This window comes from Myotis myotis, unplaced genomic scaffold, assembly GCF_014108235.1.
Source record: "Myotis myotis isolate mMyoMyo1 unplaced genomic scaffold, mMyoMyo1.p scaffold_m19_p_16, whole genome shotgun sequence".
Taxonomy (NCBI): Eukaryota; Metazoa; Chordata; class Mammalia; order Chiroptera; family Vespertilionidae; genus Myotis; species Myotis myotis.
The window spans coordinates 1,327,860-1,348,112 of NW_023416320.1; the positions used below are offsets into that span (position 1 = coordinate 1,327,860).

A 20,253-nucleotide genomic window follows, 5' to 3' on the forward strand; every position below is an offset into this window, starting at 1 on the left:
GTGTCCATATGCACCATCTATAAACCGACGTCTGTAAATACAGCTCCTTGTAATTAAGTCCACGGAGGAAGGCTGGGTGTCTGTGTCTCCTGCCCTGTGGCTGCCCTTGTCCTCACTGAACTCGTTTCACACTCGTCGGGGGCACGGGGGGCTCAGGGCTGCACAGCAGGTCGGGGCTTTCCAAGACGTGTGGCTGGTGAGCCAGTGCCCCGGGCCAGCTGGCCACTTCCCGGAAGGCCGAGGCCTCCAGCTGTCAGCGGCTGCTCAGGTGACGCGTGTGACCGGAAGCATGTCCGTCCTTGTCCTTTTAATTAGAGACCCTGGTTCTCTGAGTCTGTCCCCACCTGGACACCTGTGCAAACCCACTCACACTCACACTCACACCAACACAGACACGTGTATCCGCGCAAACACCCAGGGACACACTCACACATGCCCAGGCGTGCACACCCTAGGTCAGTGATGGCGAACCTATGATACGCGTGTCAGAGGTGACACACGAATTCATTTTTTTGGTTGATTTTTCTTTGTTAAATGGCATTTAAATATATAAAATAAATATCAAAAATATGAGTCTTTGTTTTACTATGGTTGCAAGTATCAAAACATTTCTATATGTGACACGGCACCAGTGTTAAGTTAGGGTTTTTCAAAATGCTGATACGCCGAGCTCAAAAGGTTCGCCATCACTGCCCTAGGTGCATGCATGTGCGCACACTCCCCTCCGCCCCGGCCCCTGGGCAGCCCACGTGCAGCTGCGGGAACGGCTGTAAAGCCAGCGCACCTGACGCCTGTGCGCCTGGGAGGGCCCCGCGCCCACTTTCAGGAACTCTGGCCAGCCGACTGGCTGCGCTGACAGCCGCCTGGACGGGTGCTGTGTTTGTTTGTTTCTAATAAAGATTCTTGTTTACATCAGCCTAGAAGGTGTAGGAAGGAGTGGGCGAGGGGGCTCTGTGCTCACTGCCCGGGGGCGCCCTGGGGGGCCTGGCAGCAGGAGGCGGCGCTCCCTGGCAGGGCAAGTCTTGGGTCCCTCAGTGTCTGCGCAGCGGGGTCGGGGGGTGGTGGTGGGGGGGGTGTTTTCTCCACAGCCCTCCTGCCTCTGACCCCAGATCCCGCCTCGTCCTCAGGTTGGGCTGCAAGCGAGGCACTCGGGGCCAGAGCAGGGCTGTGCCAGGCGGGAGTGAGGGACACCCAGGGCCACACGAGGCCAGAACGCGAGCTGAACCCCTCCATCCGCCGCCTCCGCCCGCCAAACCCCCTCTCTGCTCCTCACCTGGGCGGCCCTGACCCCCGAGAGGCCTGGGTCTGAGAACAGGGGAGGCGTGGGGCTGCCCCTCTGTGTCTAAGTTACCGACCACGTTTAAAAAGTGTTCCGGGAAGATGATCCGCTGCCCTAAGCAGGGGCCTGGGAAGCAGGTCCGTGTTTGGAATCCTCTGGCCCTTTAAGTGGCAGGTAGGGTCACGGTGCCCAGGGGAACCACACCTGGCCCAGCCCCCTCTCCTTGCGCCGCCCACCACGGTCCTGCACCTGGGGGCCTCCCGGGCACCTGTGAGGGCACCTGCCATGAGATGCAGATCAGCTCCCTCCAGGACCCACACAGAGGCCTCCCAGCCTGGCCTCTGACTCCCCCGCAGGAGGCAGGTCAGCAGCGAGGCTGTGCCCTAGGAAGCAGGCCTGGGCCGGGGCTGCAAGGCCTGAGATGGAGCAGGTGCAGGTGGGTGCCCCACGGGAGCCCCTGGGGAGTGGCCCTCCTCCCAGTGTGTGCACCTCCCCCTCCCCCTCCCCCAGGCCCCCGCCCCTTCTCAGCCACAGCCCTGCTGTCCCAGCTGCATTTGTCAGGGAAGGCGCAGGGCGCCCAGCTGTTCCTCATTGACAGCTGGCCGTAATTCCCACCAGTCCCCGCAGGAATGCAGCCAGTGGCCACTCCAGGACCCACCTCCACCAGCCCTCGGGAGGGGAGGGCAAACGAGGGGCAGGGCTGGCCGGCCCCCTGGACCAGTGGAGGGTCCCTGGCCTTGCTGCCAAGGCATTAGAGGGCAGCGCCTGGCCCCTGCCTGCTGGGGGGTGGGGGGTGGGTCGGGTATCCTGTCCCTGGGGCCTGCCTTTGCCACTGGTGTTCTGATTCTAGGGACGCGACCCCGAGCCTGGATACAGATATGTCTGGTCCCAGGCCACATGCTAATGGAGAGAATGTGGCCACGGCTAGAAAAAATAAATAGCACCGTATCTTGTTTGCCCATCTCCCCTGAGAACCACAGGCTGCTGGCGGAGGCAGGGGTCCCCCCCCCCCAGGCCTATTGGGCTTTGCAGTCAGTCCTGTTTTTCTGAGGCTGAGGGAGGGGGGGCATGGTTTGTGGCCACAGGGTGACTTAGGGACAGCGCTGCCCCCAGCAGCCCGGCCTTGCCACGGCGTTTCTTACCTTCTCTCCCGACCTGGACTGCAGTGTCCGCTCCAGAGGGCAGGGGAGTGGCTCGTCAGCCCTCCTGTGGGTGCATTTGCCATATAATCACAATCCGTCTGCGTGGGACCCGTCTGTGTTTGACCCGTCTGCATGGGAAGAAGGGAGGTTCTCCCTCCCTGCAGGTGTGCCCCGCCGTCCTCCCAGCTCAGCACCTGCCCCTTACGATGAAGTCTTTGGGGGTGCCCCTCCTCCGATCCTCTGGAGCTCAGGGTTCGTGGGTGACCGAGGGCAGACTGGGTGCCATGACTTTCCCTCAGCAGCCCGGGCCTCGGTGAGAAAGGACCGGAGAAAAAGGGGGAAGTTGCGAGGTTGTGGTGGCTTGAGACGAGGCTGGCTCACGTGCCCTCTCTGGACTAAGCCCTGTAGGACCCGGAGGGCGGCCATTAAGAGTGGATTGTGTTCCTGAATTGAGCAAATGCCCAGAGGGTTTAAAACACAGCCGGTGTGTACACAAGCATCACAGGGTCACTCCCTAGCCCGGAGCCCACCGGACAGAGAGTGGGAGGAAGCTGAGAGGGGCTTGTGCACAGGGAGCTGCTGAGATGACCTGACCGCCGGGGCGTGAGCGGAGCGTTTGCACCAGACAGAAGGCAAAGCTCTGCGGCAGAGTTCAGTCCCGGGAGACACACGCCATCATCCCGTGGACTCAGACCTCCTCGCTCCCTGTTCTCCTGTCCACCTGCCCCCTCCTCTGCCACTTCCTCTTCGTCTCCCCAGGAGGAATGTTGGCGGCGGGACTGAGTTTGGCGACTCCTCTCTCTCTCATCCCCTCCCAAGACTTTAGCACTGGCCACTGTCCCGGCAAAGCCAGGAGCCCTTCCCACAGGAGGTCCCTGCAGTCTCTGGTGACACCTGCTGGTGCCTGGCCCCTGGGACACTCCCCCGGAAGGAAAGGGGGCCCAGGGCCCCGGGACATTGGAAATCACACGGTACCCGCCCCTCTTCCCAGCCTCCAGAGCACACCTTGCACCTGGGCACGCCATCTCTTCGTGGCCCTGAGTTCCACACCCCGCCTGGGTGAGGCCCAGACTGCCCCTGTGCCAGCACCCCCCACCCTCTCCTCCCCCCTCAGCCGGGTGACAGGGGCTTCCCTCCCCGGCCCTCCCTCCTCAGGGCTCTGCTCTGGCTGGGACGTGGCCGCACCCGCTGCCTGCTTGCTCTTCCCCGGCTGGTTCCCCTAGTAGCTCTCCGCTCCAGTGTGGCTCAGCCCAGAGCTTTTCCCAGACCCTCAGGTCTGAGTGGGTCCTGGCCCCACACCCAGCGCCTTTCACATGGCCACGGATTTCATCCACAGCCCTGATCCCGTGGCGACCAGCTGGCTTCTCTGTGTCTCTGTTTGTTCTCTGCCCCCTTCTTTGGCACGTTAGCGCCAGGTAAGTGGGCAGGGCCACCCCACCTGCGAGTTTGCACGTTTTCTCCTCACGTCGGACACATGTGCCGGGCACTGGGCACATATGTGTTGTCTGAATAAATGAATGGATGAATGAGCATGTATTAGATGCCAGGTGTCCTGCCAACAACTTCCTGCCCTCTATCCCATTTAACCTTCAGGATGACCTTGGGTGGGGAAAAATCCCCACAAATGTTTACACCTTTTTCTGGGTCTGGACACAGACACGGAAGGAGAAGCTGGCATGGTCTAGGTGAGACCTGCAGGCCCAGACCTCCTCCTCCCCCTGCTAAGGTGACCCCGCCTCCCGCTCTCCTGTTTCAGCCTCAGTTTCCACCGGGGAACAGGCGCGTGCCGGGGCTGGGAGACAGACATGGCCCTTGTCACTGTTTCCTTTGTCTCTCAAGGCCCCAAACCAATCGGCACACGTTTCCATCACAAGCCATGTCAGGAAGGGCTCAGCTCTCTGGGAGCCCCACCCACAGGCCTCGCCCACCAGCTCCTCCTGAGGTCGCGGACATGTGACCCGGCTCTCGGAACCCCTGCTCGCAGCTGTCAGCAGTTCCAGAGGGACATGTCTTTCTAGCAATATCTTGTCACTGTCCAGCAGGCTGCCTCTGAAACACACCAACATTCCCCCAACCTGACCACACCCTCCCTCCAGCCTAAAGCTGGGAGTCACAGCCCGTCAGCCAGGGGACGTGGGGCCGCTGGGGGCGGCGGGTGCCAATGCCCTTCTACCTAGAAGGGAGCCGCAGGCCAGGAATCTCCGGGAGGTCCTAGGACAGGAGGTGGCAGTGCCACCTGACCTTGGGTGGGCTTTTCCTCTCAATCGGTCCACACCATGATCCTGGGGCACAGCCACCGGCAGCCTTTGATCTTTCGCAGCCTGACAACCTCTGTATGCACCTGTGAAGGGTGAATACCTGCCCTGTAGGGCTGGGGCAGGACTAGATGAGAACTGTGTGTGACCTGGGACAGTGGAGCTGCCCACGGCTGGCTGTGTGTTGTTGTATTTGCACGCAGGCTGCTTTCCAGTGCCAGCTGTGTGGGTAGGATAACGGCCCAGTGCTCGATGCCCAAGCCCCAGGGCCTGGGTTCAGTTGTTGCCTCTGCCACTCGCTAGCTGTGTGATGTTGGATGAGTTTCTTAACCTCTCTGAGCGCCAGCTACTGCCCTCGTACTTGGAGGTTCTTACGGCTCCAATGAGACCTCTTTCCACTCCTCTTGGGGAGGGCACTGCTGGGGGCAGGGGAGGCTTAGCTGGAGACGTTTGGAGATTGGGAGGAGCACGTGGTGTGTTGAAACATCCAAGTGGCTTTCACGAGAGAGAACGGGGACCCGTTTGGGGGTTGGTGCCAGCAGCGGTCAGGCTGGTGTGTTTGCAGTCTGCCCACCCCGGGGCTCCCAGCTCCCCGTAGGTGGGCACACGCGGGCCCGACTCAGAGAGCACCCGGTTGGGTCGGCTCAGGTGAGCAAGCCCCTGTACAAGTCAGGGCCGTCCAGAGGCAAAGGGGCTCTCAGGAGGCCGCGAGCTGGCTGTCTGTCTGTGCAGGCTTCCGAGACAGACAGACTTGGGGCCCCACGGGCTGGGTGACCTTGGAGAGACTGCGGGGGCGGTGGGGCCAGCATCTGACTGTACCATTTGCTAGTCTGTGGCCTCTGGCGACCTGCTTCCTCACTTCGCTCTGCCTTTCTTTCCGTGTCTGTGAACAGGAGCACCTATCGTGCGAGGCTGCAGGGAGGGTTGGCTTAATCAGCAGCTGGTGCAAGCAGGCTGCCTGCATGTGTGTCTGCTGGTCCCGAGGCCACTCCACCCGCAGCAGGACAGACACGGTCCCCCGTGCCGGGATTGTAATGATTGTTCATATCATCCTGGGCCCGGGGCCCGCCTCAGCGTCTGGGGCTCTCCCGAATGGGAATGTGTGGATGTTTCCTGGCCGGCAGGGAGCCGCGGAGGAGCTGTGCCCTGTATCTGCCAGCGTCTGATTCACCACTTCCCTCCTCCGCCTTTTCCCTGCCCACTTGCAATGTCCTCATCTTGTCTGTGGTGAGCGGCCCTCAGCAGCGGCTGCCGTGAGGTGACGGATGGGCAGCGATTGCTTCCTCTCCCTGCACCCGGCCCGCAGGCTCCGCTCCCTGCCTCCCCTGGTCCTGCCCATCTGATCTCCTGGTCTGGGGCCACCTTCTCTACGCCCAGATTCTAGAGGCAGGTAGACCTTTATTTAAATTGAGACACTCCTTTTTTCTCACTGGAGACACCCTTGGCTGAGAGCCAGGGCCTCCGGCTATGTGTTCTCCAGACAGAACCATGGGTGTGTCCTGCAAAGCAGGAGGACATCAGAGACCATTTTGTGCAAACCTTCCTCCTCCCCGAATACGCAGACCCCCCTCCCCTTTGCCATGTGGTAAACTGAGGACGAGTTGAAGCGTTTCCCCAGAGAAACCGCAGCGAGTTCCTGGTGTGTCCCCTGGGGCGGCAGCTCTGCTCGGCTGAGTCTGGCCTCGGTGGAAGGCTCCGGGGAAACAGAACCCGACCGTGGGAGGCGAGAGCCGGTTTCTCTCCAGGCGTCTAGGACGCTCTACTTACCCAGAGACCGAGGGGAACGCATGTCAGGGGGAGGCAATGAGGGATGCAGTCAGCCCGGTCCTCTCATGCTTTCAAGGAGGAAAATGCCCCCTAACGGGAACTGACTGCAGGCGCATTTTGACTCTTGAGAACCGACCCCGGTCCTCAATCCCGAGCTGCCTCCTCTGTGGATCCGTTACCCGATCAGCCCATGTTCACTGGGATGATGAAGGCGGCACCGTCTGTCAGGAACCACTTACCCAGAGAAGCAGTGGACCTGTTCTCACCACCCCCAGTGCTTGTCCTCGGCCCGGGGAGGAGCAGCAGCCCTCAACCCTCCCGCCTGCTCCCCCGGCCTGCAGGTTTGGAGCACACTCCATCGCAAGTAGAGGAAACCCAGCTGCAGCGGCTCAAACAGAAGTTCACGTTCCCTCTGCCTTCACCTCACCAGGGGTTTAAAGTCCTTCTCCCCTCGGTTCTTCTAGCCCTTAATCCCCCAGACGTGGCAGCCAGCCTTCGAAGGAGGAGGGAGGGGGCATAAACTTGCCCAAATCTCCCACCTGTCTACCCCTTACTTTGGGAAGAGCCAGCGTTCTTTAAGAAGCCACCCCTCTCCCAACCAACGCAAACGTCTGTTACTCGTTCCCTCGTCCGGAACGGGTCACATCGCGTCCCTAGCTGCAAGGGAGGCTGGACAGGCGGGGAGTCGGCGTCACTGTAATAGTCTGAGACCAACCGGCTGCAGCTTTCCTCCTTGGGCCGAGAACGCTGCCATTCGGCACAAAAGTGACGTGCTTTCAGGCAGGAAGGCGCTGGGACACGATGCTAGGCCGACCGCGCAGGGAGCCTCTGCCCTCACGCAGGAGCCCTTAGCCCTTAGCCCGTGAGCTCTTCTCACCGGCTCATCCACATGGCGAGGAAGCCCATGCCTGGAAGGGGACCAGCCCACCGCTCAGCGTCTCCTTCTCAGCAGGTGTCACTGTCACTTCTGTTCTGCGTGGGCTCCAGACCTGTCCCCACCTGGGGCTGTGGGGACCGTGTAGCTAGAGTTGGACTGAGATCCAGCCGTGTCTGCAGACTCCCATCACGGGGAGACAGACAGGAGCACCAGTGCCTTCCGCATGGCACCTCAGCCCTGGGACACGGGTGGGGGGAGGGCCTCCTCACCCAGAGAGGGGGACGGAGCCGGGGTGGGGGTGGGGGTGGGGGTGGGGCTCCAGGCCAGGAAGACTCTCAGAGCTTAGGCAGGAGGAGGGGCTGAGAAGCAAGGAGACACGGATGGTGTCGCAGCAGCTCAGACATTTCTTGTGCTGTCACCTCAGTCGGCCCACAGGGCCCTGGGGGCAGGGACGGTGGCTTATCTGTTATCCCTCTTGTGTGTCCCCAGAAGTACCCCAGTGCCTGGACCGTACCTGCAGCCCTATAAGTGTGTAGTTAGAATAAATGCGTTAATGCGGAAATAAATAGATCATTACCCAGGCCATGGAAATCTCTCGGCCGAAGGGATAGAGTTACGGGCTGAGAGGGACTGTGGAAGCCAAGCAGGTGAGCCTGGGCCCCACAGGCCGGGGAGCTGCTGGACAGGGTATTCTGGGAGCCATGTGTCCTGACTGAGCGGAGGCAGCTATAAATTGCCCAGAAGCCTCTCGGGCTTAGTGATGTCCCAAAGGGGTGGCAGCTGGCGTGGGGAGTCTGGCTCCTCAGAGCGGCCTGGCCAAGTGCTGACGCTGCGGGAAGACTATTTTTTCCGCCTTTGGGGCCTTCAGCCTGCCCCTGTCCACTGGGGTTCGGGAATCAGGCTGTTCCCGGATAGCTGCGGAGACCAGGCTCAGTGGCTCTGCCCCCCTCCTGAGCCCCAGCCACCAGCCCTGGGGTTCGCTCATAATCAAGGCTAGAACCTCCGAGTCAACTCACTTCAGATGACGCACGCTCCCCAGCCAGTCACTCTGGCCGGCTGCCAAAGTTAAAGCCATCGGTCGCCACCCCACAGCTGCCACCATCCTGGGTGGAGCCGTCTAAATACCACCCAGCGCCGGCCTCCTCCCTCGGACTGGGTCCTCGACAGACAGCTCGGTGCTGGGTCCAGAATACCTTCTGCCATGGGGCTCATCAGACCCCCTGGTGCCTTTTGGGATCAGCATTAAAAATAGCTCCTCCCGCCCTAGCTTGTTCGGCTCCGTGGATAGAGCATGGGCTCAAGGACTGAAGGGTCCCGGGTTCAATTCCGGTCAAGGGCAGGTACCTTGGTTGCAGGCTTGATCCCTGGCTCTGGTCAGGGTGTGTGCAGGAGGCCAGCAATCAGTGTCTCTCTCTCTCTCTCTCTCTCTCTCTCTCTCTCTCTCTCTCTCTCTCTGCCTCTCCCCCTCCCTTCCACTCGCTCTAAACATCAATGGAAAAATATCCTCGGTGAGGATTAGCAAAAATAAAAATGAAAGAATAGCTCCTTCCAAATCAGGAAATGACCTCACTCATTCCCCTCACTGCTGGGGCAAGGGCCCCCACGCCTGCCCCACCCTCGAACGCGTGTGCCCCAAAGGTGAGGAGAGGGCATTGCGCGTGGAGCTGACGGGATGCGGATGTGCCTAGTGACGTGTGGTTATAACAATATCGCCTGTGACCAAGTTGCTTCATGGGCGGGGTGTCCATACTAAGCCGCCTCAGGGGCTAGGAGGGGCCTCCCGCAGCCCAGTCCTGTCCTGGGCATGGTCTCGCCCCATCCTCAGTGCAGCCCCAGGACACGCGTGTGCTCGGGAGGGCCTCCCACGTTACCGACCCGCACACCCAGACCGAGAGCTTAGGAGGCGGGTAGGGGAGCCCACACTGGGACCCAGGCCTCTCAAGTTCAGAGTGGGTGCCTCTCTGGGATTTATAGGGCACCTACAGAGCCCTTTTTCCTTTCAGCCTTTTCCTTTTAAGGGAGGAATCATGAGGATGCTTATGGATACCCTATCATGAAGCATGTTTTATTGCATGGCTTGCCCTGCTGCCTTCGTACGGCCCAGCAGTTTTGCATGCTCCTGGATTTGCACCTGCAGCTCCTTAAGGTGCATAAGAGGCACCTTCTGGTGGGTCCCGGCACAGAGGACCGTGTCAGGGGCGCCTGCTGACTTGGATTTTCACGTCCAAGTGTACGCCTTTCTCGGGGAGGCGCCCTCTGTGGCGTCTGTGCGTCTGTCTCAGCCTTCCTGCTCTAAGAGGCCCCTGCCCTCCCCACGCTGGGCTGGGCCGGGAGTCAGCTCTGTGCCCAGAGCCCCCAGCACCCATGCCCTTTCCTGCCCCGTGTCACCTGTCCATCCTGGGTTTGGCGTCTGTCTCCCTCTCACGGCAGACCCTCTGGGCTCCTCCCGGGTGGGGACGGGGCCTCCTTCACATGTGCATCTGCTCCAGGCACTGGACCCCTCCATGCTGTGAGATGGGGGATCCGTGTGGACCCCTCTGTGCTGTGAGATGGGGGATCCGGGTGGACCCTTCCATGCTGTGAGATGGGGGATCCGGGTGGACCCCTCTGTGCTGTGAGATGGGGGATCCGGGTGGACCCCTCCATGCAGTGAGATGGGGGATCCGTGTGGACCCCACATGCTTTAAGATCGTGATCTCCATGTGAGATCACGTTCCCAGAGGGACTGTGGCTGCCATGGGCTCACTGGCCTCTCTGTTGCTCTTGCTTCTCAGACGTGCTGTGCCCCAGCGTCCGCGTGGAAGGACATCGCTTTAAGCACACCAACGGCGGGACCAGGGAAATCACAGGTGAGAGGAAGCGGCCCCCACGCGTGCCCGCCCGCCGCAGTACTTGCTGGACCTGCGCCCGACCCTCCCCGATGCAGGGCGGCTCGCCCTCCTGGGCCCGGCCTGTCTTTAACCAAAGAGCCACTAGGATGGTCTGAGCTGCGCCGGTGGCCAGACCCTTCCACAGACCGCCTGCCCGTCAGGAAATGCTCGTTTCCCCGGACTGGTGACCTGTGGCGGCCACTGCGTGGTGCGGGCGCTGGCATGAGCGGTGGCCCAGCTGGGCGTGAGTGAGCGGGATTGGCGGCCAGCGGGGGAATGCCGCAGGCGCTGGGAGTGAGGGCGGGTGAGTCACAGTTGTGAATGTGTGAGTGAATCGGTGGTGAGAGCACAAAGGGGCGGGACCCAGCCTCTCCTCCTGGGGCCAGGCGGGCGTGGCTCAGGTGGCTGCCCATCATCCTGATAACGATGGGCTTTTCCTCCTCCCTGCGCCTGGCGTCCTGCCTGCAAAGCACTCCAAGGCCTGACCTCAGGGACTTTTCCCCTCTCCAGCCACCCGCCCGGGGCCAGTTCTGGCCCATGTGTGATGCCCACGGGTCAGGCTCCCCTCCAAGCAGTGAGCGGGGGACGTTCAGGACGGGTGCTATGCAGGCTCTGCCAGTCCCCTCCCCATCCCAGGACCTGCCAGGTCAGGGGCCGCTGCTGGGGACTCAGAGGTGCCAGCCCCGCCTCTTGTGCTGGGGGCTGTTGAGAGAAGGGGGCGGTGGGCGTGGTGCTGGGAGCACTGGGCGGAGAGGGAGGGGCCCGCAGTCCTCCGGAGCCGCCCGCCAGTGACTGTTTTCCTTTAATATATTTTTGTTGATTTCAGAGAGGAAGGGAGAGGGAGAGGGGGAGGGAGAAACATCGATGATGAGAGGGAATCACTGATGGCTGCCTCCTGCACGCCCCCCCCCCCCCCACCCTGGGGATCGAGCCCGCATCCTGGGCCTGTGCCTCCACTGGGAATGGAACGGTGATCTCTTGGTTCTTAAGTCAGTGCTCAACCACTGAGCCACACTGGCCGGGCCAGCCAGTGACCACTGATGTAGAGACGCCTTGGGCCCCATTTCCAGTTCCCCATTGGATCCAGCTGCAGGCTCAGCCCCACACTCTCACCAGCTGCTTCCTTCCCTGCCCCGCCCCCACTGCCCGTCAGCACCTCCTAACCTCCAGCACCCGGCTCCTGCTCAGTGCCCAGAAGGTGCCAGCACCATCTGCTTCCTCTGTCCAACTCATGAAATGACTCAGCCTGTTCGCCTTGTTAACTCGATCACCTTCCAGTGAATGTGTTCGCAGCTGAGTCACTGCCCATTGGGGGACACTGCTGGCCACCCCTGCTGACGGCCCTGGTCCTCCATCCCCAGCCTGGCTCTGAGGGCACCTGGTCTCAGTGGGAGGCCTGGAGCCTGCACCTCCCCCCCCCCCCCCCCCCCCCCCGGCACCTTTTCCTGGGACGGGACTTGCAATGGGAGCTGGACCTCTCCTCACTCACTGCTGTGCTTGCTCTGAGTGTGTTCCTGCAGAGGTTCCCCCGCGGAGCCCCGTCGCTCCCAGGGTGGGGGGCCAGCTGCCTCTGCAGAGCCAGGGGCTGCTCCTTGGTCCCCGTGCTCTTCTCTCCAAACCTGCCCCACTCCCGCCTTCCCACAGGGTTTGACCTGATGAATTTGTTCCGCGTGAAGGACGTCCTGGGGCAGCGAGAGGATGGGGTGCAGAGCTCCTACGTCCGGATGGGGTCCTTCCCTGTGGTGCAGAGGACAGAGTGAGTGCTCCCTCTCCTCTGCGGCGGGGCTTGTGGGAGGGCGAGGCCAGGCCACTGGCTTCCTGCAGACAGTCGCCATTAATGCCTTTCCCATCCTCATGGTCATAACTTTTCCTTGTTTTTCCGCATATATATATGTGTGTATGTGTATATACACACACACACACACACGCGCGCGCGCGCGCGCGCACACACACACACACACACACACACACACACACACACACACACACATATATATATCCTAAGAAAAGCCTTAGTTCCTTTGTCTGTAGACATAGAAAAATAGAAACAGATGTAGATATAGTGTAGATAGCTATAGGCATAAATATATAGATAGAATAATATATAGCGTATAGAGATGTGTCTCTATATACACATCCACACACACGTGTGTGTTCTTTCAAAGGTATAAGAAGAAAGTGTGTGTAGACAACCACAGACTAGTTGGACTCATGAATGACATAGAGAAAGTGAGGGAGTGAACTCTGGCTTCGGAGCCCGTGTGTGGGGACGGAGGGGAAGTCCAGGCCGTGGCCTCAGCGTCCCTGAATCCCGAGAAGGCCCAGGCGCTGGGCCCGGCGCTGCTGCCGGTGCCCGGGGCGGCCTGGGAAACCAGCTCAGACAGGGACTTGGAACAACCCGCCACCCCCAGCTTAGAGCTGTGCACGGGGATCGGACAGGGAGGCCCAGACTTTGCCAAGTGCAGGGTCCCTGAGGGTCTGCGTGTCTGAGAACCAGGAACCCAGCCGCCTCCTCACTTCCCCTCCTGGCTCTCTGGCCAGACGGCTAACTGGGAAGCCAACGCCGAGTGCGAGTGCACTCCCCAGGCAGCCGCCTGCCCAGGTCCGCAGGGGGTCATAGACCAGTGATGGGAACCTTTTGAGCTCGGCATGTCAGCATTTTGAAAAACCCTAACTTAACTCTGGTGCCATGCCACATAGAGAAATTTTTTGATATTTGCAACCATAGTAAAACAAGGATTTATATTTTTGATATTTATTTTATATATTTAAATGCCATTTAACAAAGGAAAATCAACCAAAAAAATGAGTTCGCGTGTCACCTCTGACACACGTGTCACAGGTTCGCCATCACTGACATAGACCGCTTAGGGGAGGCGAGCTCTGAGACCGGCCCTTGGTGTGCTCCTCCGCCTGCCGCGCTCCAGCCAGATGGCGAGGAGCCAACCCTCCCAGCCCGGTCGCCCCAGCCAGAGAGAGATCAGGACGCCCTCCCCTCAGCACTCCTTGTGAGGGACCCCTCCATTCTGAATTGGGAGGGGAGCTGCAGGGAGTTGGGGACCCTAGATGGGGGCTGCTGCCACGCCCGCTGGAGCCCCGGGCTCTGTGGAGACGGGAGGATGTCCTGGTGCAGGGGCAGGGGACCGGGCAGGGCAGCTATCAAAGGTGGGCCTTGCTGCCAGGGACAGCAGAGGGTGCGCTGGGCCACTCAGCTGCTGGGAGCCTGGATTGCGTCAGGGACGGTGGCCCTGGGGAGAGGGAAGCATTGTGGGTGGATTTGAAGGGGCCAGTGGAGGGGCCACAGGAAGGTCTAACAGGGCCAGCCAGAGGCCCTGATGGAAGGAGGAGGCAGTCAGGTGGGGGCGGGGGTAGAAGTGTTCAGGAGGCGCGGTGGGCGGGGCTTCGGGACCAGGCTGCACGGCCTCTGTTGACAGCTCCTGTCTGGTCGCTAGTCACTGTCTGTCTCCGTCCCCCCAGGGATGTGTTCCCCCAAGGCCTGCCTGACGAGTACGCCTTCGTCACCACCTTCCGCTTCCGGAAGAGCTCGCGGAAAGAAGACTGGTACATCTGGCAGGTCATCGACCAGTACGGCATCCCTCAGGTGCGCAGGCCGCAGCCGGTCCTTCTCGGGGCGGGCCTCGCCCCTCCCAGGGCCCCCCAGGGCCTCTGTCCTAGGCCTGGATGTACAAAGGCCCAGGAGACCCGCGAGGGCCCGGGGCGGGGGGCATCACATCTTACGCCCCCCTGGGCACCGCTTCCCCCGGGGGAGGGTGGCGTGCTGGCTCTCCGGTGGGCGAGGCCCTGCTTCCCGCAGGCGTGGCAGCAGCTCGGCGGGCCGATGGCACTGTCTGTCTGCAGCCTGAGCGAGGCTCGGGATGGAGGAGAAGAAAGTGGCTCAGGGTCATCAGACCCGGTTCTGATCCGTGTGTGGCCCTGGCCCTGAGAGTGGTCCTCTGGGTCTTGATGTTCTTCGCCGTGACCTGGACACAAACCCACCACCCAGGGTCGGTGGCCGCACCTGGCGCAGGGCCTGACACCAATGCCGCTGGTCACAGGCAGCCCTCCGGGACCGTCTGGGTGTCACGCTGCCTGAAGCAGGGCAGCGGGTTTTTGCCCACCTGGTGTGTGTGGGCTCTGTCCCTGCAAAGGGGGGTCAGCCCACGAGCAGCCGTGGCCGGGGGAGGAAGCCGGCCTCAGCGTCGCAGCCACAGCACGAGGCGCCGGTGCGAGAGGCGGCGGCTCTGCTTTGTGCTCTGCCGAGGCCCAGGGCCCGGCTTCGGCATCCGTGGGTCACGTCTTTGTCTGTGGTTTGCCCTGTTCTCTCCTGAACCATGAACCGTGTGAAGGAAGACAGGGCTCCCCAGCTGGGGGTGCCAACTGTACTTTCACACGGGATTTCATTAGCATGGAGGCGGCTCAGGACCTCGTGTGGAGACCAGCAGGGACGAGAGTCCTCCCGGGGCCCTTCTGGAGGGCAGGCAGCTCGTGCTGACCCTCACCCTTGGCCTGCCAGCACCCGGTCCTGCTTCTCCGGTTCCCAGGGTCTCAGCCACGGGCTGGGCGCCGGCCACGACATTCCTGTGGGCCAGCCCGCGCCTCCCCCGCAGTCTGGGCCTGGTCCTTTATGAGGTTTGCAGAGCTGGTGCTCCCGCCGGCCTGCCCGCCTCCCCCTCCGCCCGTCGGCCGGTCCGCGCTGAGATGCTGCGAGATGAGCCGGGCAGAGGCTGAGCCGCCTGCCAGGACCTCAGGCTCCCCTTCCCAGAGGCGCCGGGCAGTTCACCGTCACTGGGCAGCCTGGGTGGCTGCCGCCCCCGGCGGTGTGATGGGGCAGCTCCGTGCCCTGGGAGGTCCCGGGACACTGAGCGGGACGGGGTCACCGGCCGTCCATGCCCTTAGCCCTGTCCATCTGCTCCTAGAGGTTTCCAGGTCCGTGATCGGACTTAGTGTTCACAGCCGCCCTGCACGCTGGCACTTCCCATTGCCGTTTGGAGAAACCGAGGGCCGTTACTCATGCCCACACGATAAAGGGGCAGCGTGTGGGGCCGTTAGAGGTGAGGCCACGGTCCTGGCCTTGTTGGCAGGTTAGGGTCTTGTTGGAGACCAGGCCCCGGAGGTGGGCAGCCTAGAAACAGGGAGATGGTTACAGTCGTCCGGGCAAGATGACTCGGACTGGCCCCCGGTAGGGAGAGTACCTGTGGGGACGCGGCCCGCCTCGGTGGATGAAGATAAAACCAACGGATTTGCGATGGGTCTGAGCCGTGAAGCGCCGCCGGGGCCCAGCCCGTGCTGGTAGGCTCAGGCCTCGGGTCCACCACCCTCCCCGGCCCCGATCTGCACCTGCTGGAAGAATGGAAACCTGGAGGGGAGCCCCAGGTTCTCCGGAGCCCCCAGATGGCCAAGGACACGGGGCTCCAACCTGTGAAGCCAGTTTCAGGAACTAGAAGGCGTATTGCATTACGTGTTGGGTTATCAGTCAGGGTGTGTGGTTTTCCAGGTTTCCACCCCAACAGTAGCATGCCGGCAGGGAATTGAAATGTGCCTTAGGCTCCCTGGGCCTGAAGAGGAAGGCCCCTCCCACTCAGTCCCATGGTCTCCTCCCAGGTCTCCATCCGCCTGGACGGCGAGAACAAGGCCGTCGAGTACAACGCCGTGGGCGCCGTGAAGGACGCCGTCAGGGTGGTCTTCCGCGGCACCCGGGTCAACGACCTCTTTGACCGGGACTGGCACAAGCTGGCGCTGAGCATCCAGGCCCAGAACGTCTCCCTGTACATCGACTGCGCGCTGGTGCAGACGCTGCCCATTGAGGAGAGGGAGAACATCGACATCCAGGGCAAGACCGTGATCGGCAAGCGCCTCTACGACAGCGTGCCCATCGACGTGAGTACCAGGTGCTCCCCATGCCCCCCACACCTGCTTGTATCATCTGTCGAGTCATCGCCTCGCTCCATCTTAGAAGGGAGGACCCTGACTCAGAACTGCCATGTGGGAGCCCAAGGTCACATCACTCACTCACTCACTCACTCATTCATTCAATCAGCCAGCCATTCAGTCAATCATTGATCACATCTGTATTGGGCACCTATTGTGTGCCAGGCACTGAGTCAGCACTGGTCCAGGGTACGTTTATCTGCATATCTAAATCTATATCTGTATCTCTCTACATGTCTATTTAAAAAACACTATGGCATATAGCCCGTATGCGTACTAATTACTTAGTACTGGCAAACAGTATAGTTGTAGTTTAGTTGTACATGCTTATGTGATATAGAATAACCCTACTGTTTGTTCACTTTACTAATACGTGTGTCCCTACTTTGGTTCAGGTACTAAACATATAACCCAATTTGATTTTCATAGTGCCTTTGAAACGTCTAGATGGTTTTTACATTGTAAATAAAGCAGCTTGGTCTCGGCGGCGAGGCTAAACTAACTCGATAAACAGTTTGTTTTTTTCTTCGTTGAGGTGGGATCGCTCAGTAAACTGCACAGATGCTAGGCGTGTCCCTTGACGAGTCCTGTCAGGTGCACACCCTGGCAGGGTCCCGGTTCCAGGACACCCCCTCGCCCTGGCTCTCTTTCAGTTTGACTTGCAGCGAATCGTGATTTATTGCGACTCACGCCACGCGGAGCTGGAGACGTGCTGTGACATCCCCTCGGGCCCGGTGAGCCATCCTTGCACAGAGAGGCTGGGAGGAAATGGGTCCTGAGCCTCCAGAAGGGGGGGGTGTCCAGGCCTGGGGAGGGGCAGTCAGGGTTCAGGGGACGCCCACCGTTAGAAGGGGACCTTGCAGGGGGCCCAGAGTCATTGCTAGGGACCCGTCTCCTGGTGCAGTGGGGCGAGCAGGCCGTGAGGTCTGACCGGGGTGAGGAGGCTCCAGGCGGAGCCTGACGGGGGTGGCACTGGGTGAGAAGCAGGTGCCGACCCGCCCGGGTTTCCCTCCAGTGCCAGGTGATCGTGAGGACCGAGCCCCCGCCCCTGCCCCCGCCGCCACCCACCGCCGGCAGCGAGCAGGTCGGGTTCTTGAAGACCATCAACTGCTCCTGCCCAGCCGGAGAGAAGGTACCTCCTGCAGCCCCGTCTCAGGCCTCAGCCGGCAGCCCCAGAGCCGAGCGGGCAGGCTGGCCCACAGGCCTGGTCCTGGAGGTGGGAATTTCCCATCATGCATGTGTTCTGCCAGGGCCTGAGGCTCCCAGGCGCCCGTGACTCTCGGTCAGGGAAGTGTTCTTGCTCCTTGGACCTCTCACTCCTCGGTCGTGTACACGCCAGGACGGGGCTCCTCACTCAGCTCCGAGGGCATTTTCCTGAAGTCAGAGAGGGGTTCCCGCGGAGTCCCGGCCCCACCCGCATCCCCTGCCCTCGCTGGCAGCTAAGCCAAGCAGGACTTGGTTTGTGAATCGGACTGAGAAGGGCTGTGGTGGGGTGTGGCTGTGCTCTGTGGACCCTCGTCCCTTTCTTCTCCACGTTTCTTTAATTAGCCGGACTCGGTAACCTCAGTGCGTAGATGAATAGATTTTTATGGATCTTGTTCTAATTTTAAAAACGAGTGTGCGTCTGTGAACACACCGCATCCATTATGTGGATTCAGTGTGTCATCGAGTGCCCGGGCAGCCGTCTGTTCTGTTTTTCTGTGGACCCTTGGCCCTTTGGGCAAGAAAACACTAAACAAAACGCTGTCCACTGCTGGGCATCACAGGCACAAGCAGCACCGAGATGACAAAAGGGGAATCGTGCTGGGTAGGGTCTCCATGAGGCTCACGGACCCGCAGCCCCGGGCCTTGGCCTGCGGTCTAGTCTGTGGCTGTGCCTGCCCCTCCCAGCCGAGCAGCACCCGGAGGTGCTCGGTGACGCTGCCAGGGAGGAAGGAGACAGACCTGGACCGCGCGGATGCAGCCGCTTGGAGGGACGCACTTGGAGATCCTCAGCGCGCGGCTCACAGAGACTGGCGATGGCTCCCGGGGTGGAGAGGCCTGTTGTGCAGGGAGCAGGGGCGGAGTTAGCACACAGCCTTACTCGTGCCCTTTCTCCTTTTCCCTTCAGGGAGAAAAGGGCTCCAGTGGCCCCGTGGGACTGCCCGGCCCGAAGGTCAGTCCTGGGCCCGAGGGGTGGCTCTGGGGCCGGGCAGCCTCGGCGTGCTCTCCCTGTGAGAAAGAAGCCGGCGCTCGGTCCGGTCCCTGTCCCGCAGGCGTGGCTCCCGGCTGGGTGGGATGGAAGGAGAAAGCAGCGGTGTGAGGTTAAGGACCGCTGGGCCCCTGCTCAGCACCTCCATTTCTCACCCCGAAATTGTGAGTGGCAGGGAACACAGCCCGGACTCAGCACCAGCCGAGCTGGGGTTCGACCTGGGGCTTCTTTTAAAAAGCTTTTTTAAACGTATTTTTATTTCAGAGAGGAAGAGGGAGAGAGAGAAACATCAATGACGAGAGAGAGAGTCACTGATCGGCTGCCTCCTGCACGCCCCACACTGGGGATCGAGCCTGCCACCCGGGCCTGTGCCCTGACCGGGATTCGAACTGTGACCTCCCGGTTCATAGGTTGACGCTCAGCCACTGAGCCGCACCGGCCAGGCAGACCTGGGGCTTCTAACGCTCCTTGGGGGCCTGGGCTCAGAGCAGGACCAGGCCATTCCCAGGGACAAGCATGACCTCCTTGCAGCCACTCGCTTTCTCAGAGGTTCTAGTTCCTGGAGGAGGAGGCTGGGCAGTTACTCAGGGTGGGCAGGGGACCATGCCAAGATCAGCGGCTCCTCGGGTGGGGCACGCGGGCGGTGGGCACCTGTGTGGGGAGCCCTGCGGGAGGACCTCCGTGATCTTCATCTCTGGTTTCAACTCCTCAGGGCGACAGGGGAGGCCCCGGGCCATTCGGGGCTCCGGGACCCAAGGGTGAGAAAGGCGACTCGGTGAGTGAGGGCACCCCTCCTCTGCATGGCTGGGGTGGGAAACCCGGGGGCCCCAGTCATGCCTGTCCCTGGAATGCACGGAGCCCCTGGTGGGAGCCAGGCACCGAGTCCCGTACCTCCCTCACGATGAAGCCCAGGTTCCTGTCTGTGGGCATGGAGTGGATTTCACACGGTTCTGACTGCATCCAGAGAACCACAGGAAACCACTCCCACAGAAATACAGGACGGTCATGTGACAACATCTCATCAGACTCTGAGTATTAAAAAGAGATAGACATCGTGGAAAGGAGCCAAGTGGGAATTCTGGAGTTCAAAATGACAGTAACAGAAACATAGAAGAAAATCACTAGAGACCCCACAGTGGGCTGGACGCAGGCTGGAGAGCCGAATTCTTGAATCTAGATCAATAGAGATGATGTCATCCCAAGTTCAGAGGGAAAAACCATGAAGAAAGATGGATAGAGCCTCAGAGACAGTGGGGGGGGGGGGGGAGGGCATCGTGTCCCCCATGTGCCCAGGATGGGAAATCCAGGAGGAGAGGAGGGAGGGGAGCCGAAGGGTTCCAGACGTGCGGCTGAGGCGTCCTGAGTGGGCGAAAAGCAGTCATGGACACGTGGTAGAACCTCAGTGAGCCCCAGGCAGGATCAGCACAGAGACCCCTCCTCAGGGCAGCACAGTACAAACCCTGAAGGACAGAGAGGTGAAAGCTCCCGGGGACATGCGTCACTAAACGGGACGCCCTCTATGAAATGTCTGGACGAGGGAGGCCGACCCATCCAGACAGACCAGCGAGCGTTGTCCTGGGCCAGGGGCGGGGGGCAGGGGAGTGGCCCCGACAGGCAGGGCACTTTCTGAGGGGAGGAAACGCCCCAAGCTGACCGTGGCGATTGGTGCCCGCTCGGTAAGGAACCAAAGCCCTCGAATTGTGCACGTTAAGTATGTGAGTTACAGGGTGCGAGGTTATAGCTCCCTGAAGCTGACATGGGAGAAGGGAGCACACAGGCCGCGGAGCTGTGAGGGACTTGAATGCGATGGTGCTCACGGGAATCGTCGCCTGCACAGCGGTGCCATCTCTTAGGCTCCCGGGCAGAGTGACGAGGAGGTGCCCACCGTGTCCCGTCCCCGGGAGCTGCTGCCACGCGATGCCAGGCCTCATGTCACCTCTGCTC

The 20,253-nt window shown here is 61.1% G+C and overlaps 1 protein-coding gene across 1 annotated transcript in view; it reads left to right on the forward strand.

Moving 5' to 3' along the window:
* The window catches only part of COL22A1 (collagen type XXII alpha 1 chain), a 109,969-nt gene that overhangs the window by 7,201 nt on the left and 82,515 nt on the right, over nt 1-20,253 (forward strand). Inside the window, exons 3-10 of the mRNA XM_036337554.1 lie at nt 10,095-10,169; nt 11,835-11,946; nt 13,668-13,791; nt 15,792-16,067; nt 16,772-16,852; nt 17,134-17,250; nt 18,229-18,273; nt 19,022-19,084. Of these exons, the coding sequence (XP_036193447.1) occupies nt 10,095-10,169; nt 11,835-11,946; nt 13,668-13,791; nt 15,792-16,067; nt 16,772-16,852; nt 17,134-17,250; nt 18,229-18,273; nt 19,022-19,084 (893 nt within the window). The remainder of the gene's footprint in view (nt 1-10,094; nt 10,170-11,834; nt 11,947-13,667; nt 13,792-15,791; nt 16,068-16,771; nt 16,853-17,133; nt 17,251-18,228; nt 18,274-19,021; nt 19,085-20,253) is intronic.